Raw genomic sequence first — 25,309 nt, forward strand, 5'->3', positions numbered from 1 at the left:
GATCCCATCCTACGGCATGTAGACGAATTAAAGCTTCGGATTTGATGAAATGCTAGGGAAGCATTGCTTTCAAATGTGTGCAAGCAATTCAGAGTTGTGTTTGCACTTGATTATGTGTATTGTGGTCTGGACTTTGCTAACGAATTGTCTTCACAAGGGAGAAGACAATCAAGTCTTGCAATAACGGACGTATTCGAATTTACAGACTACCAAATTCAAGATTTGAAAAGCAATATGTTAATTGAAGTAATAAGTCCGGCAAATTTTCAGTAAATGTTAGGGCTTGGATAAGTTTCAATGGGCCTGGCGTTTGTTGTAGAATTGGTGCAAGGTTCAACTCTGAAATTCACCTCAATATTATAATCAACATTATGTTGCCATAGGTAAACAATATTGAGACTTTATCACGACAAATAGTCCTGATACAAATCCAATTAAAAATTTATAGAAGTGGTTAGGAAAAAATTACTAAAGAAATTTTTGTCCCCGACATCAAGAAGAGGATAGGGAAGCCATTGAAACAGCATGGGAAGACCTTAATTTAAATGGAACTATTTGTTGGAATCTAATTCACTCCATGCCAAGAAGATTAGAAATAGAAAAAGTGATTGAATAGAATGTAACCCCAATTAATTACTAAGAAATTTGTTTTCCTAATCAATTAGTTATTGTTAAATATATTCTTTTTTTTTGTTATCTAGTATTTTATCATCATTAATAAATATTACTTCTATATTATGTTTTATTATGGATTCTTTTAACTTACTTATTACGTAGCCTGTAATATAACAGGTCGTGGAAAGCTAACATCGGAAGACCTCATCATTTTACATTTTTTGTTTCATTATAGATCACTATGAGCATTTTTTCTAATAACCAAGAAACAAGTGTCCATATAAATTCGAGCTCCTCTAGGTCGATTCAGAAAGATGAAGTAAAAAAAGGTATTTGTTGTTATATATACAACGGCGAAAAAAGATTTTTTAGTATCAGTGATGGACTTATAGCGCTTTAGTAGTCTTCAGAAAAAAATATACCTTCTGAAGCTTACCTTGTAATGGGTTTGAATGGTAACGATTTACCCGAGTCGGTTGGATTTGAAAGGTTTTAAATAAAGTATAATCAAATTTTGTTTGTAAATGTCAAGTGACTTTACATACCTACAAAATTGCTAGGTAATTTTATACTTTCGCGGTTCCCTCGTTTTTTGGCACTAGAAAATCGAAAAATCATCCGATTTGGATGAATTTTTTTTAAAATCTTCGTTTTTACGGCGGATTTATGAAAAAAAATATGGGAACTATCTCACCTGGAGATTTCGTATAGTTTTATGACTTTAAATGTGATCATAAACGCATTTATTCGCATATAATTATTCATAACTTTTTTACAAAGCATTAAACGCAGTTCATATAATATTTTTTGTGAATCTACACAAAAAACGAACATTTTGGAAAAAAAAAATTGAAAAATGTTCTTTTATTCATTTTTTTATCTCTAACAGTCAACCTTAGTGTAAGATACCATTTTTTAATGGTTAAAATTTTCAATTTTTCAAAGTTAACTTTTAGTATTGTACACTTGATTATAATAAATGATTTTAAGAATGTTTTTGTTCATATAATTTTAATGATTACTTAATAAAAAAGGTATAAACGATTATATGTGAGAAAAGGTAAATTTTAAGAGAAATTGTTATTATTTTTAATTGTAGAAACATGAAAAAAATATAACAACTCCATTTGATTATTTGGAAAAAGTTTTTCATAAACATTTTATAAGTTTTCATTTTTTTTTCCTATAATTTTTTTTCGTAAATCCGCCGTAAAAACGAATATTTAAAAAAATTCCTCGAAAATCGGGTGATTTTTCGATTTTCTAGAGCCAAAAAACGAGGGGACTGCGTAAGTATAAAATTACTAATTGAAAAAATCGGTCTCAAGACTATGTCAATTAACAGAAGTGTACATTATCAACATATTATAGAAAAATAGACCGATCATAGCTTAAATCTTATCGTGTCAAATCTTATTGTAATAGGTTTAATATGGTAGGAACCTATAAAGGAGTACAGGCCAAGATTGCAAAAACGAATGAGTTCGTTACCAAGAACTCTACGTTTGCTGCTCAAGCAAATTTCACTTATATTTGATAGTATATAAAAATATATAAAAGGCTAACGAATTGCGACGGATTTATACGCATGTTGCCTTCACATATATTCGTATTGCTCCGCAATTCTTCTCCACGCTTCCTACAACATCCTTAAATTTCTTCTATGAACTAGTCTCATAATCTCAGCGATCGAAAATCCAATTATACATGAGATTAATTATGGCAAAAAAAGCATCTGATGGATATCGGTAGTTAACACAATGAGCTGAAAATATAAGTGAAAGGGTCGGCATTTTTCTGTTTCAAGATCCGAGGCTGATGGAATTCATCGCAAACGTTAGATATTGATCGTAAATTGATTTTGGTCATTTGTCAAATAGAATGATTTAGGGTATGAGTTTACCAAATGTCACAGTACTGATTACTGCAGTATTGTAGCTAATCATTTAACATATAATTTACTCTCTGCTGTAGCACGTTCTAGATTTCTAACTAGTCGACTTCTGACAAATGAACTAGCCACTCTCAATCCGTTTTTGGAATATTAGTTTGACCTTTTTTCAAATCAAAATTCACTTGAACTTTTTATATACATTTATACTTAAAACAACTATAATTTACGCTTCGATAGTTGATTTGGCACTAAGTTTTTTATGTTGAATATTCCATTAGTGCGTGACAAATTTGCATAACATGTTTATTTTTAAATGAAGTGTAGGTTCCAACTAATTACGGACGACGAACACAATAGTTAATTCTAATTTAGACAATCTATTTCAATTTTTATTCTACATATAGTGATACTTGGAATGATCATTGTTAGCTGATACGTTTTAAATGATTTCAGAGTGAGTTATGAATTACATATTTTTATAAAGATTCGTATTTATTTAATTTTATTTTGCGAGCTTGTAAAGTTTCATAATAGATACAAAAGCAACGTAAACTGTTATTTCTAACTGCTATTTTATTATAAATTATTTAAATAATAACATCTCTGTCATAGTTTATCTATGAATACAAAATTTTTAGTAGTATCTGTCAAATTCTGATGTATTCAAAATTTCTCCCCTAGTAATTAGAAAAACCAAAAATACAGTAGCAATAAAATACAACGGTGGCTACTCAAGTTTTAAGATAGACAAATAAAAACAAATACTTATAATTAGATATGGTTTTATTGTTTTTCAAAATATTCTCTATTAAGATCAATACACTTTTGCGTTTGAACAAATTGTCGAAGAAATGTCATTCTACATCTCCAATGTATTCCCTTTTATAGAAGTAATAGTAGATGACAGAAACATTTGAAATTCTGTCACTGCTTTATTTTTATTTCTCGTATTATTTTTCATATTATTGTTAAGTCAATATCACTTTCATTATTATCGCCTTTTTCCGATTCGTCAGGAGATTCCTTAGCACTCGTTTCAATGTAAGTTTTGAGCGCGTTTGTATTGCAGAGCGACCGAGAACACTACATAGAAAAATCTGCCCTTGTGACTAAGAGAGATATATTACATTACTCAATAAGTGGTGTACCTGACATGGCGCTGCAATTGTTAACTTTCAAAATATGCGATGCCTTCAAAAGTGTTATCTCGACCCTGCTCCATCGAAAAGAACCATTTCTTATTGGTTTGCTGAATTTAAACGTGGTCGTACAGACACCGATGATGGTGAACGTTTTGGTTGTCTAATTGAGGTGGTTTCTGAAAAACTACCAAAAAGCCCACAAATTGGTTATATCTAATCATAAATTGAAATTGCGTGATACAGTTGGGGCCGTAAAGATAGCAGAAGGCATGCATATTCAAAGGGAGTACCGCGTTTATTCACAGTCGATCAAAAACAACCACGTGTTGATGATTCAGAGTAGTGTTTTGCCATGTTTACACGTAATAAATCAGATTTTTTAAGTCGATATGTGACAATGGATGAAACATGGATGCATCATTTCACTCCGAAATCAAAAGGATCATCATCTGAGAGTACTGCAGCCGGTGAACCACGTTCGAAGCGTCCAAAGGCACAATAGTCAGATGGGAAGATTATGGCTTCAGTATAATCAATAGCGAATACTACATAGCATTTTTGGATCGTTTGAATGCAAAAATCTAGGAGAAACGGCCTCATATGTCGAAGAAGAAACCACTGTTTTACCAAGATAATGCATCGATTCACGAGTTGATAACAAATATTGTTAAATTGAACGATTTACACTCCGAATTGCTTTTTCATCCACCGTATAGTCTGTATCTGGCCACTAGTGACTGCTAGCTATACTAACTTTTATACAATAGAAACACATGCCTCAAGTTTTTATTGACGTTTGTAGAAAAAATATATTAACGTTTTCTAAGAATGTTTTAAACATGTAGCATAATATATACGTCAAAATACGTTTGCTCTAATAAAACATTAATCTGAAAAATTTATTAGTAAAAAAAAAATATTTCTACAAAATGAAATTAGGTTTTCAGACGAAAAAACTTTTAATTCATTTGAAAATAAGAATGAAACAAACCTTAGCCTTTCAATTTAACAACCACCAGCTTCCTCAAAATATACTAAACATAGTACAATTCATAACATAAACAAAAAAAGATTGAAACAGAATTGTAGAAGTTATAGATTTATTTGTGGACGTTCCCTATTTTTTTATAATGATAATTCAAACTGTAAGTTTAGTGGTGGGTGAGTGCAATCGTTCAGAATAAATATTTCGCATGGATTGGGGTGAAATTACTTCCAACATGGAATCTCGTGAATTTATAGTCTTCTCTCGGATTTCTTACAAAGCTGACTAAACTTTCACTGAAAAGTCAGTTTCGGGGTTGTGAAAAAAATCACTACTGTTTGAAATACCTCCATGTTTTGATGTAAGCCCGCTTTATTCATCAATATTTTATGGGCGAAGTGTGCATGATGATTTAATGAACCATGGAAGAGATTCAGCAGTTATTACATCGCATTTTTAAAAGTTACATAGTCATATTTTTCATGAATTATTATCACATTGTACATATTATCTTTCATCTAATTAATAGTACTATCGATCAGTGAGATCTTTTAATTCAAAAATGTCGATTTGTATTAAAGATAATTTTTAATGGATCACGAGATTCGAACGATCAAATTCAAATAATTGCTATTGACGTGATTATTGTATGGAATTATGGATTACATAATTTATTAACGTAGAGAATGTCTTATTGATTTTATTTGACAGAATAAAGAAAATGTTCAATTAATTTGCTGCTTTAATTTAAAAATTATATAATAAAATGTGTCAATAACCTATAATTACAGTATATCAACAATAACATCCACAATTGATTCATAACCGCTAGTAGGTAATCTGTATCTTATTATGTGGCGTAGAAAGTTGGACTATTTCATTGTCCAGATTCCAAAAAATCAATTTTAGTAAGAGGGATACAACATTGAAGTTGATGCTTTATTCATTTTCATAAATTATGAGGATTAAGGGAGGAGAACGATACCAAGATAGTTATTTGTTTGGATCCGGACTTTTAAAATTTGCGACCCCAATGTTTTCAACAACCTCCATAAATCCCTAACAGATAAAATACAAGTTGCCAAATATAAATATATGTATTTCTAATATATTTGATCTAATCCTATGAAGTGCAAAAGAGGCGCACTACGTAATCAATTTCATATGGTTCAATTTCAATTGCCAGCTCAACAAATTTCAGACGACTTTAAGAAAGTTGATTTCGGGACGTACATTTCGTCCATGACATGCTGCTACTAATTTAAGACCTAAGGTATCTTGACTCACTAGTCAACACATAGCCGATACTGGGCTAAAGAACACATAAATTAACTTTTATTTAAGTGGAGAAACGTTCGTTTTTCTGATGATTCCAGATTCGGATCAACAGTTGCCTCTAGACGTATAAGAAAATGTAGCTAAAATTCTTGCTAGAAAATTTGTTCCTTTTCAGGAAGGGACCGCGAGTATTATTGACAGGAACGATTCACCTTGAAAATGTCATGAGACCGATTACTCAGTCTATTGAAAATTCAAAATTTTTATTCAATTAATTTTGAGTATTAATTTTATTCTCAAATTTTTCTTACTTTTGATTATTTAATAATAACTAAAATATAATAACGTGGTTCAGAAAATTTTGTTCAATTCCACTGTATTAAATGTGTGAGGTCCAAGAGTTTTGCCGTTGTGTGTTTTTTACTGGTGTATTTATACATTGAATAGCAAAGATATACCCGTGTTTTCTTAAACTGCATATTGCCAGATCCAAGTTGTTGAAAGCCGCGTGCAATTAATGTTTATAGAAAAAAGTGTTTGCGTACATCTTGGTTAAGATCGATGCACAGAAATAATTCAGTTTTGTTAGTAAACACAAAATGCAAAGTGATTTATACTGGATCGTATACTAATTATTCAATCGATTTATGAAATTTTTGTGTGTTTAATTGTTAAAGTAAAAATTTCATAGAACATTTAGTGAAAACAAAAATTTAAATTTGCATTATGGCATACGAGGTCTGGCTATTAAATGACAAGACTGCTTACGGAAAATGGTTTTATTATTAAAATTATTCTACGTTCGAATGGTCTCCTTCAATATACTCCCCTCCCCTTGCCACACACCATCCCATGCGTTTTTTTCATTGATCGAAGCAGTGCTGGAAGTCTTCTTTGGTGAGTGCCTTTAGGAGCTTTGCCGCCCATCGACTCAAATCGGGTATCTTCCAAAGCAGATTTTATTTTCGGAAACAAAAATGTCCCACGGTACCAAATCTGCTGAGTACGGCGGATATTCAAGCACTGGAATGCTCTTACTGGCCAAATACTGCTTCACAGATAGAGCGTTATGGGCAGGTGCGTTGACCTGGTGCTAAATCATCGAGTTGTTCTTCAACAACTCGGCCGTTTTTTACGAACTCGTTCTCGCGGTGTTGCCAATACTGATAAATAGTAAGTCTGGTTGACAGTCTGGCCATCTGGAACCCATTCAGTCATCACGATACGTCGATACCGTTAATGTCGATAAAAACGATCAACATTGCCTTGAATTTTGATTAGCTCTCTTGGTCTCAAACTGCAACTACTTGATTCGGACATCTCATACGAAGTTTCAAAGTAAAATGGAGGTAGAAGGTTGTTTAACAGTTTCTTAGAAATATGGGAAACTATTTACCAACAAACATGAATATCTTGGATGCAATTTGTATGAAAACAAAAGCATGGTGTAAGATTACAGAGAGTACAATTTCTAGTTGCTTCGGGAATAGTGCATTTACTGTTCCAATTCGATACTACAATGCAGAATATCCTCCGATACAAATCATCAATACTTTACAGAGCAGAGCCGTTGACGCAAGAGCTTTTGCTCAGCCCATCGACGATCTGCACCCACAATTTGGTTGATTTTGGTCACCGTATCCGGAGTTAAAACAGTCACAAAGCGACCTGAGCACTGGTCATCTTCAGTGATCTTTCGGACCTCACTAAATTGCTTACACCACTTAAAAATACGCGCACGAGATAGAGAATTGTCCCCATAGGCCTCTTGCAACAATTTATAGCACTCAGTCAGATATTTGAGATTGATATTAATTAATAGCCAGACCTCGTACTTGTTGAATTAATATTAGAAATTCTTCGATTTTTTTAGTTGTTCCTTCGTAAATGTTTTGTTCTTTGATATTTATTTGAAATTATTATCATTGGAACAAATATTTTCCCTTCTCCGCCTCTTGTAAAAACTTTGTAATGTCTTTTTTAGTCAAAACTCTAGTCATTACACAGCTGCTGTAGCCAAAATTTTACCAAAACCGGACTTTAAAACCAATAGTAATGATTTTTGGTACACAAGTAATTTTTGAATTTTTTAAAATTTTCATCTCTCTTTAAAAAATTATAAAAGAAACTAATTTTAAATCAGAAGAGACCTAAGATCATTTAGAAGCATAAACATATCAAAAGGTCTAAGAAATATGAAATTAATAAAAAAATTGATATTTCGACAATAACATGGATGGGTTTGGAAATTTCGATACAATGTATAGTCAATTTTGGAGATACGTGTTGTTTTTCAGTAATGTATCCCTGGTGCGAGAATTGTGATACTCATGCTCATGTTAATTGGGTTGAAACTATGTGGATTAGTGATTTGAGTAGACTGAACTCAGATTCTAATAATAATGATTGTTATTAAGTTGATTTATCGGTTATACAAAATTGATATTTGTGTATTTGCTACCCGATTCTGAAAACAGCTTTGACAGTTCGAGTTATTCATTTATAACCTAGTAGAATTCCAAAAAATTGCAATACCATCTTTTATAGTTCCAATGAAATAAATTTTTTAAAAGTGGGAGAAACGATGAAATCATATATAGGTCTAATAAAGTTTATAGGAAATTGGAATTTTCGAATTGGAATAAGTGAAAAAGAAGGAAAAAAATCCTTAGTACAAACCAAAATCGCTGAAGATGTGTTGATTCATTCGATGACGGTATGTAATCATCCGAAGTACATCATCTTTATTCAATTATTCAAATACCAACAAGTCAATTCGTTCACCGTGTTCAGCTAGAAATCGTCGCTTGGGATTTCAAAATAAAATTGACCTGAGATTACCAAGAAAAAAATCTGTGAAAAAGGGAGCAGGCTCTGATATATGAGTTTTCACTTTGATGAAGGTATGGAAACTTTCTTATTTTTGGACGCATATCCTGAGGGAACAGGATCTTGGGACTAGAATGACAAGTGGCCTTTTTCAGGAATCTGCACTTTGATACTTTTACGTCAATCGCAAATACATCGATCAGAAAAAATGAACAATCTTAAAAACAACGTGTTCAGAAATGTGATTGAATTTGGTCAAAGACAAGGTGGGAATGAATTTTATTTCTCATTTGTTCAATTTTGTCCTACTGAATCCAGGAACAAACTCTGCTTGTCGAAATAATACTGTAATTATTTATCAAACAAGATTATTTCAGCTTTGAATAACAACTTGAAACCACTTTTAGTGTGTGTGAAGGAAGCATTCTTCGAAAAATTATGCAGAGACCTTTTTTATGCAGATTTTCAAATTCTACAAGTTTGATCATATGCATTGTATTGAAATTTTCAAGCCCTTCCACGTTATTGACAAAATAATTTTAAGGGGAGTTTTTCCCAGTTTCCATAGCCGCTCTTGAGCAAAACAATTTTTTTTCTTGGTTTCTGGACTATAGTGCATAAGCTCTTAAAAAAATTACGAAATAAAAAAATTATAATTACAAAGCATATTAATAATAAATTTTCAATTACTTATTTAAAAGAAAATATACTCAATATATTTATGCCAAAAATGATTATATTTATGGTTGCAATCATCTTCCTGCATATTTTTTGGTGGCGATAAAGCTTGGACAAAAATAAGGTTCAGCAGTCTTTAAGTTTGAAGGTAAAAAAAGACTATAACTCCAAAAGTCATCAATATCATGACCGCTTCTGTGTTGAATACGGAGGAATAATGAAAATGTGTCAAAGAATTGGTATATATTGTCAAAAATTATGATTTGTATGAATTTGCTCTTCGCGGACAAGTGATACCTACTTATCGTATATTCCTTTTTTGGCAGAACTAGAACAACCTCCCAACGTGGTCATGTTACTGGGGTTGAATCTGTTAGAATTATTCGTGTCATCGGGAATTGTCAAATTACGAATTATGACAATACGAGTACATTATAGTAAAGACCTCGGTAAAGACGTAAAATATTGCTTGGTAATTCATATTTTACTTGTTTGGCAACTGTTCCAGAAATTTATGATCACAGCCGGAAGACGATAAAATCCTTGGGAATTTGACAAACATTTTTACCACGAGCGGCCGCTGTTCTTTTGGATTTATTAGAAGCGGAATTTCGTTTTAAAAAGTTATGTCATAATTATTTTCAGTCATGTGCTCGATGTAATCCATCGAAAGTCATTGTAAAGATAGATAAAAGATAAAAATGATATAGAAAATTGAAACTAACTTGCATACAAAACTCTCAATATAATTTTCTGAAAATATGGGATGAGCTTTTACTGTAAAAAAAGTATTGGATCAGATGTTGGTTTTTCAGTTCAATGTTAAACATATGCTTGTTATTCAATATTTTTTGTTAGACACACTTACACGTTGTTCATTGATTGTTATCATAAAGACAAATTTAATTCAAATTAAATAACCTACTACTATATATGTTTGAAAACAGAAAAGTCACGGCCACACAGGAGGGAACGGAATCATTTTACTGATAAAATATAGCGACTTGGTTTTATTTATTATTTAATCATACCAATTTATTTCTTCGTCTATATCAATCAAATCAAATACCAATTGACCAATCACAATCGTTTTTGCACCTAACACAGCGTCACTGGACGACATCACTACGTTTTTAAGTTGTAAAATCGAAAAAAGTATTCGGCGATTTTTTATATAAATTTATTCATATTGATCAACGATTAAGCTCGCAGGTGAACACTTGTTTGTTTGAGAACATTATTTTTAGTGGTTAAGTTCTCAGTTCAATCAGATACACATATGACAGATCGGTTTTTAGAAAGTGATTTTGTTGCTTCGTTGAAGACAAATGTTCCTCTGGTACTATTGCGACAACTACATTTAGACCAGCAAGATTGCCACTTGCTGGGGTTGAAAAAGAGCCGATTACAACTTTACCTGACCACTTGTAAGGCTAAGAGTTCACCCATAAGTATCGATAGCCCTCTTATATTTTATGCAATATCAACCTTTAAACGTTCTAGTTGGTCTGATAACAACGAAATATGTAAAACACCAAGTACTCTAAAAATGAACATTTTCTGTAGCCAGTCCCCTGCAAATAATGCATGAGTTTGGAAGAGACGATTAAAAGAAAGAAACTAGCGGAGGGAGATAAGCTGAAGGTAAAATAAAAAAGAGAGATGAAATGGAAAAACAACAAAAAACAGTGACCAAACAGAAAAAAAGTTAACTCGTTGTATTGTGACGGTCGTTATTTGAATTGTTAAGATGAAGACGTGCGTTTATGTGTGAATTTTGTCAATAAAAATAATTGAATCTTTTTCTTGCCCTTTAGGGTACCCCATCTTACTCGAGAGAGAGGGAATATAGGGCGATCTGAATTTTTCTACTTTTTGATTACTTTTGATTCTATTATATAACATATGTTCCTAATTAGATTGAATTATGAAAAACTGATTACCAAAGATGATCAATAAAATAAAAAATATAATATAAACGCCATATTTTTTAGTTGTATTGACCTTCAAATTTCAAGTCTCGACTTGTCTCTTCCCAAAATATTGCTAATTAATTAATTTCCAAATTATCTACGTTACATTCTAACAGTTTACTTAACAAAATCGAATGTAGTGTTTTGCAATTTTGGAAAATATATTTGACCTTTTTATATCTTCTTGATATAGACTTGATATACTAGGTTTGTTCCAACCTGCTAGTCGGGACCGTTCTTGGAACGGTTATCGGAAGCGTTTATAGATATTTTTTGCGCAATCTCCGGCTATGCACGGCTCTTGTCACAGTATTTGCTATCAACTAAGTATTGAAAAGACCGTCCCGGAAACGGTTTATAACAATACTCATATATGGACAGTTTCTTTAAGTGGAAGCTGTTCCGACTAAGTGAAACAAATAGTGTATCGTTCTCTCTCTCCTCCGAGCGCTTCAGTTAGCTCTGCGCACATGAAGCATGCGCAATATAGATAAAGTGTCTCGAACGAAAGAGATAATGAATACTGTCGGTACCGTAACGTAGAGACGTTTTTTCCTATAAGAACTGTCCATAAAGGAGTATTACATATATGGGTTGGAACGAACCTTCTATAACAGGCAGTAATAACATGGAAAAATGTTAAATCGATGATGGTTTTTCAATAGAATTTGTAGCTTTTCGTACACAATTAACTTTCAATGCATAATAATTTGTAAATAATTAATTTTAGAATGAGAATACTAAAAATTTGTGTAAAGATATTTTTGAAATATTAAATTTTATATGAAACTCAGATCATAGATAACCATTACTGCAGAGATAGGGTTCACCTACTGTCTCTGGAGACAATTTATCGAAACAGGTGTCAAACAGTGTAATTGTGAATGTTGGGGTAGTGGTAGTGTGTTCAGAACCCATTATGGCAGGTACTGTGTTATAATACTCATATCAGTACCATAATTATTATTAGCAGCCATATAACTATTATGGATTATGACTGATTGTGATGTGAAAACAATACTTCACTCTATGTTAAAATTGGAGTTCTGAAATGAAATTTTTCAAAAAATTAAGGATGAAGAGTGTCTAGAAAAAATTGATTAGGATTAGCAAATTTTACATGACATGACCTAGCTTTAGATCCCAAATAAAAATGCAAATGCAAACCTGGTTGACAACTGACACAGGTGGAATACAACACTGACACCTCATAATCATCAATTTTTTAGGTATAGCCATTTTCACATTATATTATTTGCGAAATTTATGAAATATAATTATCAGAACAAATAAATTCTTTTGAATAAACTGACGTATCATTGAATGGTATTCCACTAATTTACGTCATTAAATTTGTTGGCGACTAACAAAAACTTAACGCACGATTTGATTACACTATAGGCAGAGCCGCATTGAGGAAACATTTGAATAAAAATTAAAATAATTTAGAGCAAAAATTTGATCTCTTCCCTGAAGGTATTTATTTGTATTTTTAGTATACACTTAGCATTGTCAATTGAATCCTAAAGCTTTCAAGGTTTTATCTTTCATTTTTTTCTGTGTCGACATTTTTACTTCATTGTATGTTTTCCTTTTGTTAGATTTTCACTACATACCTTATTTACTAACTTTATTTAATCACTATTGTTTTATTTTCATTATATATGCCTATCCATTGATTGATCGTTTTCTTCTGCTATTTTTTTTTATTCCTTTTTTTCTATATGACTATATCAAAACGTGAGCACCAAAAATGTTGTTTGCAATACCAGTCGCTACAATTGCATCATTTTAAGCAATTTTTTGGCGCCGGGACATACGGTATCAACTGTTTGCTACCGACTCGTGATATTTTTTCTCGTCGTTCACATTACATTAAAACTTGAATTATCTTAACTAATCTTATGACGAAACGGCGACCCTCGATGTAATTTTATCATTATAGTATATATTTAGTACTTACGAGTTTATCTATAAAGTTGTTGATCTTAAAAATTGTTTTACAGTTGTTGTTGATAACTCATTCATTGAAACGTGAAGAGAAATCATGATGAAGTAAAGTAAAGTGTATTTCCGGAGACAGCAAAAAATATCCAGCAACAGAATCACTGAATCGAAGAAGAATATTATTAGAAGTTTTCTTAAGAATTCCAACATGGTTCAAATAGAGAAATTTGATACGTTAGAAAGAGTACAATCGCAAACACCAAGTGAGTCTACTATTTTCTTTATTAGAAAAAAATTATTTCGACTACTATATATATATATAGATTTAATCAGTTCCAACGTGACCAATATTCGTCCTTTATGATACCACAACCTCTATGTTAAAAATAGTTTGAAAATATAACCACTACCAAAAGAAATTGTAAATCATTAGTATTGAAAGATAATTCACAATTTTACATATATTTTACTTATTTTCAAATGACATTCCTCAACCATATATTTTACTTATAAAACAAATAATTTTACTAGTAAAAATCCATGTATTAATCATTTTACTACAATTAGTATCTGTTTTTGATGTTGACAGTTTGTCATTAAAAATAGATACTTTTGAAAACATCACTGATAACGGTATAAATTATCTCAAATATGAAGTAGGGTATTTCCTAAGGAACTCGCATGGAATGACAAAGACTTTTTTGTTATTCAGAAATGGTATAGAACTGGAAAATTTTCTAAAGAAATTCAATTAATGTTTGAAAAACATACATGTAGTTCTGTGAAACAATTTTATTTATAACTTCCAATTCTCTGTGAAGCCATAAGTTTTAAATAACTGACTGCTAATTGCACTTTTAAGTTTTTTGGCTCTAGGAATTATGATTTTGAGTATTTCAAATTTTTCGGGAAAGTTGGTAAAAACTGTACTGACTATAGATAATGCTGATTTGGGGAAAAAACATATTTTGACTTGAAGAACATCATTTGTTATAAAAAAGGATTAGGTTTACTGCTAACAATGCTCGCAGCGAGAAAATCAACTGTAACTTAACATTTAAAAAAAACGCTATATTATGAATTCAATTTTAGGAAAAAATAAGATAAATATAACGTTATCTTCAGCAAAATCAAAAGCTAAAACTTTCGCTTCTGTCAGAAAAGGAATACAAATAAAATAAATAACGATTATCATCCAGTAGAAAAGTTTTCATGTCGAGGTATTGCTTTTTTTCCTCAACTTGCAAGGGAGACCTTCAGTTGTAAATTAGCTTCTTACTCACTAAGCTCATGTGATAGAGAAAGGCTGTTGAGGCAACGTCCAAAGTTTCAATCTTTTAAAGTATTCAAATTCATTTCGTAGTCTAGGATACAAATTCAAGATTATTTCAACATAACAGATATTGGTTGGTTATTAGAAATATCTCACCGACAATTTTGGAGCAAAAATGTTTTTGATAAGTATTACAACGAGATTACAAACAGAACCACATCATATGAAAAATGTAGGAGGAAAAAAACCATTTAGAATCTGACTCCAAAAAAGAACCTTTTAAATGTTGCTAATAACGCTGAAAGTGCAATTACAGTTGTGTGCAATGATGTTGATTCATTGATTTATTGACCAAACTGCAAGTACAATAACAATGTTTCTAAAAAATATCTACTGGTAAAAGAAAAGAGGATTATCACTATCAACGTGTGATAACCAAAGTTACCAACTGTGTATATTATTTGTTCATGCCTTCACTGGTTGCTATTTAACATGTTCTTTAAAAAAAAATAAAGAAAAGTGTAATAAAGCTGCTCCAATGACAAAGTTTGAAATCTGATATAATATGTTTCAATATTCTATAAAAAAACTGAATTGTTGAAAATTAGCTTTATATAGTTTGAAATTTGGCAAACAAACCATAATCATCCAACTAAGATATGGAATTTATTTAAAACATTGATAATTGGAGACAAAAAATCAACATTAGCAATTTTATCATCAACGAAGTCATATCCAACGCGTTTATTAGAAATGGCCAATGGAAACAGGTATCCAGGTCATATGGCTATACATACATCGCATCAAAAAACTTCAACCATTTGGAATTTCATTCCACAAAAGTTCCTTTCAAATGTTGCTAATAAAACAAATTATGTCAATCAACGACAATCGTCACAGATAATGCTGACGTAGAAATTGTGGACACGAAACCTGAAAGTGCAAATTCAGTTGTGAGCAATCATGTTGATTCATTGATTTTACTTATTGTGCCAAACTGCAAGTACAACAACAATATTTCTAATTTAACATGTTCTTAGGAAAAAAAGTGTAATAAAGTTGCTACAAAGACAAAATTGAAATCTGATAGAAAATTCTATGAAAACAAACAAACTGCGAACTGTTGAACATTGTTAAAGCTTTATATAGTTCGAAATTTGACAAACAAACCACAATAGTCCAACTTAGATATGGAATTTATTTAAAATATTGATAATTAGAGACAAAAAATCAATTTTATCAACAAAGAAGTCATATCCAACGCGTTTATTATCAAATACAGTTATAGTTGGAAAATTAATGTCAATTTATAAATTTTACGCTCGCGCCCTGCGCTGACACCTGTGTTCGCGTTCAACATAAATTAAATAGATTACGAAGCGTGATTTATAAATAGCTAGCGTTCAAGTCGCGCTGAAAATTGGCCCATTTTTATGTTCGTCGTTCCCCTCCCAGAGCATAGCCAGTAAAAACAAGTATCCAGGTCATATGACCACGGATTTACCGTAGCAAAAATCAAATTCAACCTAGGATAGAAACAACATTTGCAAGCCAATTAAATCCCCAACTCTTAACGTCTGCCCCTTAACGCATTGTCTGAATTTAAGCTTCTACCTTTTGTTGGAATATCTCGTCCTTTTCGAAATAAACATAAAAAAACTAAAAATGTAACAGTTTTTCGCAATATTTTCGGAAAATTTGAATTCCTGGGGCCAAAATATACTTCAAATGTAAGCCTTCGGGGTGATTTTTGTGATTTCCGAGATAGATTGGACTGAAAATTAAAATCGAAATCTGATTCATAGTTTCAAGATTTTGATAATATTATCGATAATATTTTATTGCTGATATGAATATGGAAAACATAAACATTCAATTGGATAATATAATACAGTAAATCGAAAAAAATGCCGTTTATTTTCGTTAAACCTCCAAATATTCGGTATCTCGACTTATTTACACTTGTAACGTGTACAAAATGTTATTAGCCTGCGTCGAATTTCAAAAATTACACTCTCAAAGTAGAAGTTACTAAAACATAATGCTCTCTTCTTGGATTTCTCCTATATTGAAGCATTAGAATACAAACAAAATTTCGATCAGTATCAGTTGTCTGCTAACAAGTAGCAATGTGAATCTTAAAAAGAAGCTAATAACTTAAAAACTAAGTACAAAATTCTATTAATTCAGTTAAAAGTGGCATGAAAAAAAAATGTTACAGCTTACTAATAAGAATTGCCAGCCAGCACAATCATTAAGAAGCCAAAATAGTGCCAAGTAGTTATGTGTCTTGAAATAGCAACGACTAGCCAAATTTCTTGATGTGAAGGGAATATTGTCTTGGTAGAACCATTTCCAATTTGTGGAGGAATCCTTTGTACCATACTTTATCAAACGCCTGTGCCACATCTAATAAGACAGTGAAACAGGATTCTTCAATACTGTCTGAATGTTATAGAAACAGTTTCGTGTACGAGGGACACATCGTTGTTTTCAATGATTGATTACAAATCAGTTATAGCGGTTGTCGGTTTTTTGTCAGAGGACTAGAAGGTCGGTTGTTCGCTCGCATATCCTATATAGGTTCGTAATTAAGCATGCGCATTACAGCGAACTTACATTGGTTATCAACTGATTCGGAATCGATTCTAAATTCGGCCCTTAATACATAGCTAATAGCTTATCAGCTCCAAACAGGAGTCTTTCAGTGTGACTCATTCACAGATAAGCCAGACTACAATACTATAGGAAATAATCAAGTAAATTAAAGTATTACATCATAAAATAACGTACAGGATATTATTTCTATTACACACTTCCTAAAAAAATTTACAACTAGAAATTAATTACATCTATGCTTTAAAAATTTGTTTTGCTGATACGTTTCCTTTATTGAATAAATCCACAGTCATAATGTTCCCGTCTATTCTTTCTTTGCATGGTCAATGTTAACAAAATCGTGTAATTTAACTATTACAGCTTCCATACAAGTTCATTGTCAAATGAATTAGCGACAAAAATTATATCTAAACTCTTATATTCAGATATTAAATTAGTACAATTGTTTAATATATTCGAATATAAAATATACCAGATATATCAGTGATATCTACTAAAAAACGAATTTAATAAATATTCCAAATATGAATAGATGTGAAATAAATAGAATAGCATCTTACATATTTTCGAAAATTCGCAAGGAAGGCTTACATGCGAACCCAACTGCTATTTATTCTAGTTTTGAGATGCCAAACTGAAAAAAAGTACTTACTGGTATATACCAGCGATATAGTATACGTTTTTTCAATGACTTTCAATCAGATGATTCAATTCATAGTTACAAATAAATTTTATAACTTCTATCGTAATATTTACATTGTTACAAGTGGACTTCAGTGAAGCAAAAAGACGAAGGGCATGACTTAGAGGTAAAAAATACAACAACACCCAAGTTACAAAATGAAACTTTTTTCAAATCTATATGCTTCTGAGTTTTTGAATATTATATTTTTACGCTCTCAGAAATTCGTATATAGAGCCAAAAAATGTTTGGTTAGAAAGATTTATTGGCCAGACCTTAGGAGCGAAAGACTTCGCCCACGTCTAGATATAACAAAACAAAGGTCAGTTCAAACTCTACAACCTCTACACCTAAATATTGTTCAGGTAAATAGAAAGAAAATTTGTAGTCTTTCGATAGAATAATTCAAATAAAAACGGAACGATAAATATACATCAATGTTCTTTTTATTTATGTGAACACTTTTTGATCACCCACATAATTTAGTTTATTTTTTTATTTACTTGTCACTTTTCCGATGTATTCACGATACTATCAAATTGTTTACTAGCACTCGGTCGCTAAAAGTCGGCTGCATATATTAAAATAACATTCTAGATCTTTCGCATTCTTGAGATTTCTAGAATATCGTCAATCAACAAAAAGGCCTCTACCTTACGGTCTATATAAATCATCGAATTCGAAAGACAACCTACAAAGTGATAATATTTGGTCCAACCGAACTTTGAACAATTTAATTTCTTAGTTGTTCATAATTTTAATATTTTTGTGCGATTAGAAACCAGAAAATTTCAACATTTGTCTGCCTTACAAAGCAACTGACAATTTTATGATGTCATTGAAATCGTTAGACCGTTGATTTCATAAATTTTAGTGATGCCACTAATTTGCCCAATTTAATTCCGAAGCATTCCGCTTTGAGACGGTACCCAGAAACGTTAAAGAAACGGTAACAAGCAAAGAGCTTGTAATAGAATCACAAATATCCTGAATAATAGGTTGTACAGGATATATTTATCTGGTGATGTTTATTTGATTAAGAGAACCTGTGCATATAGCTGATTGTCTTCAGAAAATTTAGAATACAAAATTTAATTACCTTAAATAATAAAACATTTAATTTGAAAAATATGAAATATCGTGGAAAAAAAGATAGAGGCTATAGTTATGTTCGGAGTAAATAGGACAACCTCCATAACTACTATCTACTAGAACAGCAGAAATGGAAGTAGGACAAGACACATTTATGTGGAGCTAAGTAGTAGACGAACTCTTATGCGGACTGACTAAACTACGGCATACCATGTCCAGGAAATGCATAGTCATTTACGTGTGAAGATACTTTGAGAATACACTTTGTGACATAGTTCGAAGAGGTTCAAAAATGTCGATCGGTGAGACTAAGCGTCAACCCGAATAGGATCTAACTTATTTCCTTCACTAGGAAGAGAAAACTCAACCTCAAGACCATCAGGCTACACGGGCAAGGCTTTAAGGGGATATATCTGGGACTAAAGTCACAAAAGCCATTCGTAGAGAGGAATTGAGGTATCCTACTGTGGATGTACACGGCATTGTGACACCAATCATCACATATGGGGCAGTGCTTTGATGTACTAGAACTAGTCTGAATACTCTATAGAAGTAATGAGTAGAATTAACAGATCAGCTGTAAACACTGGGTTCCCAGTATCGCAGCAAGAAAAGGGGAGACAATAGATCCTTTGGATCGCAGTGTATATAATACCCTAATATCTACATACATACATAGTTATGCTTCTTAATTTCAATATGTATAGTTAGAGATGTCCTTAAATTCATGGATCATCTATTTTTCTTCAGTTTAGGCCTCTTTATAATAATCGTACTTATAATTTTCGGAATTTCCATCGTCCTTGAATTTTATACAATCTAAATACAAAATTCTAGATACCTTTATCGGTAAATTTTATAAAATGACGTAGGTACAATTGCAATAAGGAGGTCATTCTAACTACTGATTTAAACATTGATAACCTTAGTACGAAAATATTTTGATTAAAATTCCAAGATTTCTTGCTGGACTGATGTTTACTAAAAGATAAAAAACATTTTTTTTCCATCATACTAATCTTTAATATAAATATTTACTCACAAGTGATATTAGAAACTGATGAATTTTCTCATTTTGTATCATAATATCGTCGAAAAGCAGGCAGTATAATCGTGTTATCACATTTAGTCTACTTATTCAACTGTTTGCTGGAATTGTGCGTGTTGTGATTAAAATGGTTGTGGCAAAAGGTAGGCTTAAATTCAATCTTAACTTTTAGTTAGATATGAATAATCAAATATTTTGGTTTTTACATAAACTGTTTTGCCAGTCAGATGGCGCTTGAACTGTGTATAGTAACCGCTATCCTATAAAGCTATAATGAACGTTTAGTTTGTGATTTTTCCATCATGCCCTTTGTTCAACCCCAAAACGTTCCTGGAATTAATTCTACAGGACTGTCTGAAACCCATTCTAAATAAAAGAAGCAAATACCCATCTCACACATTTTAATTTGACAAACTTGTTGCAAATCCTTCTTCTGATTTGCTCTATGTAGTTAAAACAAATTTTTTTCAAGCGAGGACATCTATAATGGAAACCTTGGGGTTATATACTATATTTTGCACCGTTAAATATGGTACCCTGATCAATTCACTTGTTATTTTGATTAAATTTGAACAGTAATTTCAAAATTACCCTATGAAATGGGTACAATGGGAAACTATCATGTGATTAATTTTAACCCGAACTAAACAACAATACAACATTTTAACATATTTGAAACAAATGCTTCATACACTTGGTGTAAACCTCGGGTGGGTTGGCCTTCAATACCTAAAGCGAATTAACTTTTTATGGCTTAAATGGACTCCTGGTGCGCTCCTAGAAGGGAATTTTTGAGCTACGAAATTACTTGAAAAAAAAAAGATGATTTTCTGCCCTCGAATACGGTTGTTTACTACGAATTACTTTATGTAGACGCCTCAAGTAGTACTTCTTATTGACCGTTTGACCCTGTAGAATGATACTAAAAAAATGATTAGTAGATATCACTTTTAGTTTTGATCGACTCAAGACTCCAAACATTGACCAAAATATCTTGAGTCGATCCATGAGAGTTGTTGAGCCCAACTTTTGTTTTATAATGAAAATATAGATGGACGAGAGACTCGCATGAAGTGAGGTTTTGACGTCTTCACGACCTTCACTGCTTGTGCCACTCAATCACGTTCGTAATAAAGTAGACTCCCCAAAACATTGCAACATTTTCAACGATGCCGTAGCCGTAACATCTTTGGAAACACAAAACTTCAAGCAAACTGGTTGCTCAACTTTGTTTTCTACAGTGACAAACTTTTTGCATCGTAAACAAACACACATTAATTAAGATATGGTTCTCAAATTTAACACGAATATCAAAAATTGTACCAATTTTAGGAAAAAATATGTTACTGATTGATTATACCCTGTATTATTTTTATAAACCGATTCAGTATTCAGACCATTTAGGTCCATAGCCTTGTAATTTCTCTCTAAGGTCTTCTTCCACTACTTCCCCCCATTTTCTTGTCTACCTCTTTTCCTCTTGCCCTCTGGTATTTTCAGTACAACCTGTCTTCGTCCATTCGTTCCAAGTGACCAAGCCATTTTTGTCTTTTTATTTTTGTTTACTTTTATTTGTCATTATCCAGGTTTCACAGATCTGGATATCTCTTTGGATATTAATTTATTAATTATTAATATTCTTTTAAGAATGCCTGCACAGATGTTACTTTTGGCCATTCTTTGATCGATTTCCTTTTCTTCTTGGCATTTATTATTGGTGGTGCACCCAAATATATGAAATTTTGTACTTCCTCTACTACCTCGAATTCTATTAGCGTTCCATTATGTTTATGTACTTTAGGATTGTTTTTTGTCTTACTTTCAAATTTACCCTTTATTTTGTTTTGTTAATATTGAACTGTAAGCCTATCTCTTCTGTTCCTGTTATTCGTTGTATTGTGGTTTCTTCAAGCTTTCTTCTGCTTCTTACATAAGCTAAGCATTGGTGACTTCTGTTAAATATCATGCCCTTTCTGTTGATCTTGGTTCTTCTGTATACCGTTGATAGGAAGTCCCTTTGTCTTAACACTCTTGTGTTTTAAAAGGTTCACTTTTCTTTTTATTAATTTTTAATTATATTGGTTGTGTCCTCTTATGTCATTTTAACTAGTGGAATTAATTTGTTTGGAATTTCTAATTCTGGTGATATTTTTCTGTTCACACTATCATAAGCGCTTTTGAAATCTACCAAAAGGTTCTGTGTTGGTATCACATGTTATGTTGTTATGAATATGACAACCGGTAGTGAGCTGTTTTATCATAAAAATTTGATCGGATGTTCCTCTACCTTTTCTAAACTCTCCTTGGTACTCTCCTAACAATTTTTCTGCGTATATTTCAAATCTTCGTTCCAAAATTGATACGAATATTTTGTAAGGCTATTACTCTATAATTTTCACATATTGTTTTGTCTTCCTTTACTATTTATTCAACATTGAATCTAAAAATTATTAACACATTAACACATCTCTAAGGATTATACCAAACTGCAGCAAAGTTACGTGGTAGTCATTTATAATTGGTTCAAGAGAAAGTATTACTGTAGGTTGAATAACTACAATGTAACTTCTCTACCAACCAATTCAACTCATATCCTTATTAACTTATTTTTCTCTTTTATAATTCAATAATTTTGTTTAATATTTCGACGTGTCTGAATTGACATTGATCTACAGACATCATTAACTATGATTTTTCTCAATATCGTTGGTCGTATTAAAATCAATGATAATAAATTAGTTAAAAGTACCTTTGTACTTGACCTGGATATATTGTTTACTAAATAATTACAGCAACTATGAATAATATTTATTCAACAAAAATTATTCCATTTCAAAAGTATAACATAAAAACAATTTTAAGAACAAATTTATGATGCAAATTCCAAACGATTTTTTATCACTTTGTGGGGTTTTATATTAATATTCTAGACTCATTGCTGCTGATAATTGGTTCAAATACCTTTCATCTACCATCTATCAATATTATAGATATTTGTGATAAATGGATTCTACTAATAAAGACAATAAGCACAAAATTAGACTTACATCTCTGCAATGTATTTGTAGAAGAAGACGTTGTGTTGAAAATTTAAAATATTAAAAGTGTCTTGTAAATCAAAACATTCAGAGTTGGCGACAAAGTAATTTCGGTTTTGTAGTATAAAATAAAACACCTTTTTCTTAACAAAGAATAATTTTCAATAAATTATATATTTTCCATTTTGCTCAATGACCTTTTGCCATCCTTCTTTCAGCTTCATGAATCCGCGCTCATAAAATTTCTCGTCCTTATCAGCAAAAAACTGAACCAGGTGCGATTGAAGGTCATCGTCATGTGTGAAAGTTTGACCATTCAAAAAATTCTACTTCGAAATAAATGGTAATAAGGTGGTGCCAAATCAGGGCTGTACGGAAAATGTGGCATCACTTCCCAACCAAGCTTTTCCATGAGGTGTGAGGCCTTAAATTATCATAATGGGAAACAAAACCTTTTCGATTTGATAATTCTGGCCGTTTTTCTTTGATTTATTCATCCAGTTTCATTAATTTATTTTATAATCCCACCAAACTAACAGCATGAGCTTTTTTTGTTGTTTGTCAGCTTTCGATGTGGCTTTTGTTATTGGACGGGACCCATTTTTAAAACTAATGATGATTCTTTTCAAGAAATGATCGGTTTTATTTAGTTTGAGGTGCATATCGCAAATGTTGATTCTTTGTGTTAAATGATTTTCTTTCGATTCGTGAGGTCAAACTTCTTAACTAGCCCAAGACATTTTAAGCGTTTTTCTATTGTTTGCGATACGTGTAGCCTCTCGAACAGTTATATGACGATCCTCTTCAATTATGACTTTGATTTGGTCATCAACTTCAGTAGGCCGACCAAAACGTTGCTCATATTTGAGGGAAAAATCTCCAGAACGGTATTTTTTATACCAATTCTGACACATGCGCTCTGTTACTTATTACTTGTTACTTATTTGCCAACTTTATATAAGTATAAAGTATCTAGAAGAACGAGTCATCCTGGCGGATTATTTTAAGAGCTGGTGAAATGTGATTCAGAACAGAAAACTATTATCCCGATTGAATAGTTATTTCGCAGTTATTATTCTAAATAATAATTCTCATTATCAATTTAAATAAATAAATAACAATATATGTTGAAAAACAATTCAAATCAAAACAAGTGAATCAGCATAGTTAATAAATAATTGAAACATAAGATTCAACTCTCATAACAAAAATTACATTCTTGTTATGCAATTGAATTTTTCCATACAACTCATAATATTTCGTCTAATTGAACCCCATTCATAATACATGTTTTTTTCTCAAGCATCAGAACAAATATATGAAGAAATTAAATGAGAATTGTTTATTAATATTAGTTTATCTAACTTTTATCACCGTTCAATTTAAAATTTACGTTCTGCAACCTTTTCCATTCAATACAGAGCTATACAGAAAATGAAAAAGAAATCATTGATAATATTATGAAACCAACATACATTACCCCTATTAAGACGAGGGTCTGTTAATTGAATGGGCATTATTATATTCCAAGAATATGATTCCTTTCGACTATTTTCAAACTTAGGTAGAGAACGCTTTAAAAATATTAAAGTAATGATGGTGAAATATATCGTTACGTTCTAAGAACAGATAATAATAAAATTTAAAATATTTTAACATGGATTTAATCATAAAACTGAGTTATTACACTAATAGGATGTGGCCCTCTCCTTCAAAGATAGAGAGAGATTCGTTGGGAAATTTTTAGGTAGGATAAGGGAAATTTTTTATGAGAGAAAGGTTTGTTGGAGTTATCCCTGATATAGGAGCTGTTCCTCCGCAGGACTGGGGTTGTGGTGGTTGCGTGGGGTTGTGTTGTTCTATCTATTTTTTTTATTTTTTGAAAAATGTAAATGGGAGGCGGGCGGGTACAGCTGCGGCTATTATTTATTCCTTATCGTCGGCCAATTGGCTGGTGAACTGGCTCACCAGATTAAAGGGAAACTCGCAATATAAAGAGGCTTAATCGACGAAGTTTTTTTTTATTTTAATTAATTAAAACGTTATTGTAATTATTGATTTTCTAGTAACTTTTAGTTTAAAGAGCGTACCCAATTGAAATCTCAATTTTTGTTTTAGTACAAAATGTTTATTATTTTTTCGGGCTTCATGTCCAGCAAAAGTGTTGATTACATACTCAAAGTTCAAATTTCGGGCTATTGAATGTTCAATGGATA

At 31.6% G+C, this 25,309-nt stretch overlaps 1 protein-coding gene across 2 annotated transcripts in view; it reads left to right on the forward strand.

Moving 5' to 3' along the window:
- LOC130447494 (putative inorganic phosphate cotransporter) overlaps positions 1 to 25,309 on the forward strand; it is a 48,416-nt gene that overhangs the window by 12,075 nt on the left and 11,032 nt on the right. The window contains exon 2 of one of the 2 annotated variants that reach the window (XM_056784347.1): positions 13,401 to 13,604. In XM_056784347.1, coding sequence (XP_056640325.1) covers positions 13,550 to 13,604 — 55 coding nt within the window. In that variant the 5' untranslated portion in view covers positions 13,401 to 13,549. Of the gene's footprint in view, positions 1 to 13,400; positions 13,605 to 20,060; positions 20,199 to 25,309 lie in introns of those variants that run through there. The other variant, XM_056784355.1, reaches the window with a different exon arrangement.

This window comes from Diorhabda sublineata, chromosome 1 (genome assembly GCF_026230105.1).
Source record: "Diorhabda sublineata isolate icDioSubl1.1 chromosome 1, icDioSubl1.1, whole genome shotgun sequence".
Classification (NCBI taxonomy): Eukaryota; Metazoa; Arthropoda; class Insecta; order Coleoptera; family Chrysomelidae; genus Diorhabda; species Diorhabda sublineata.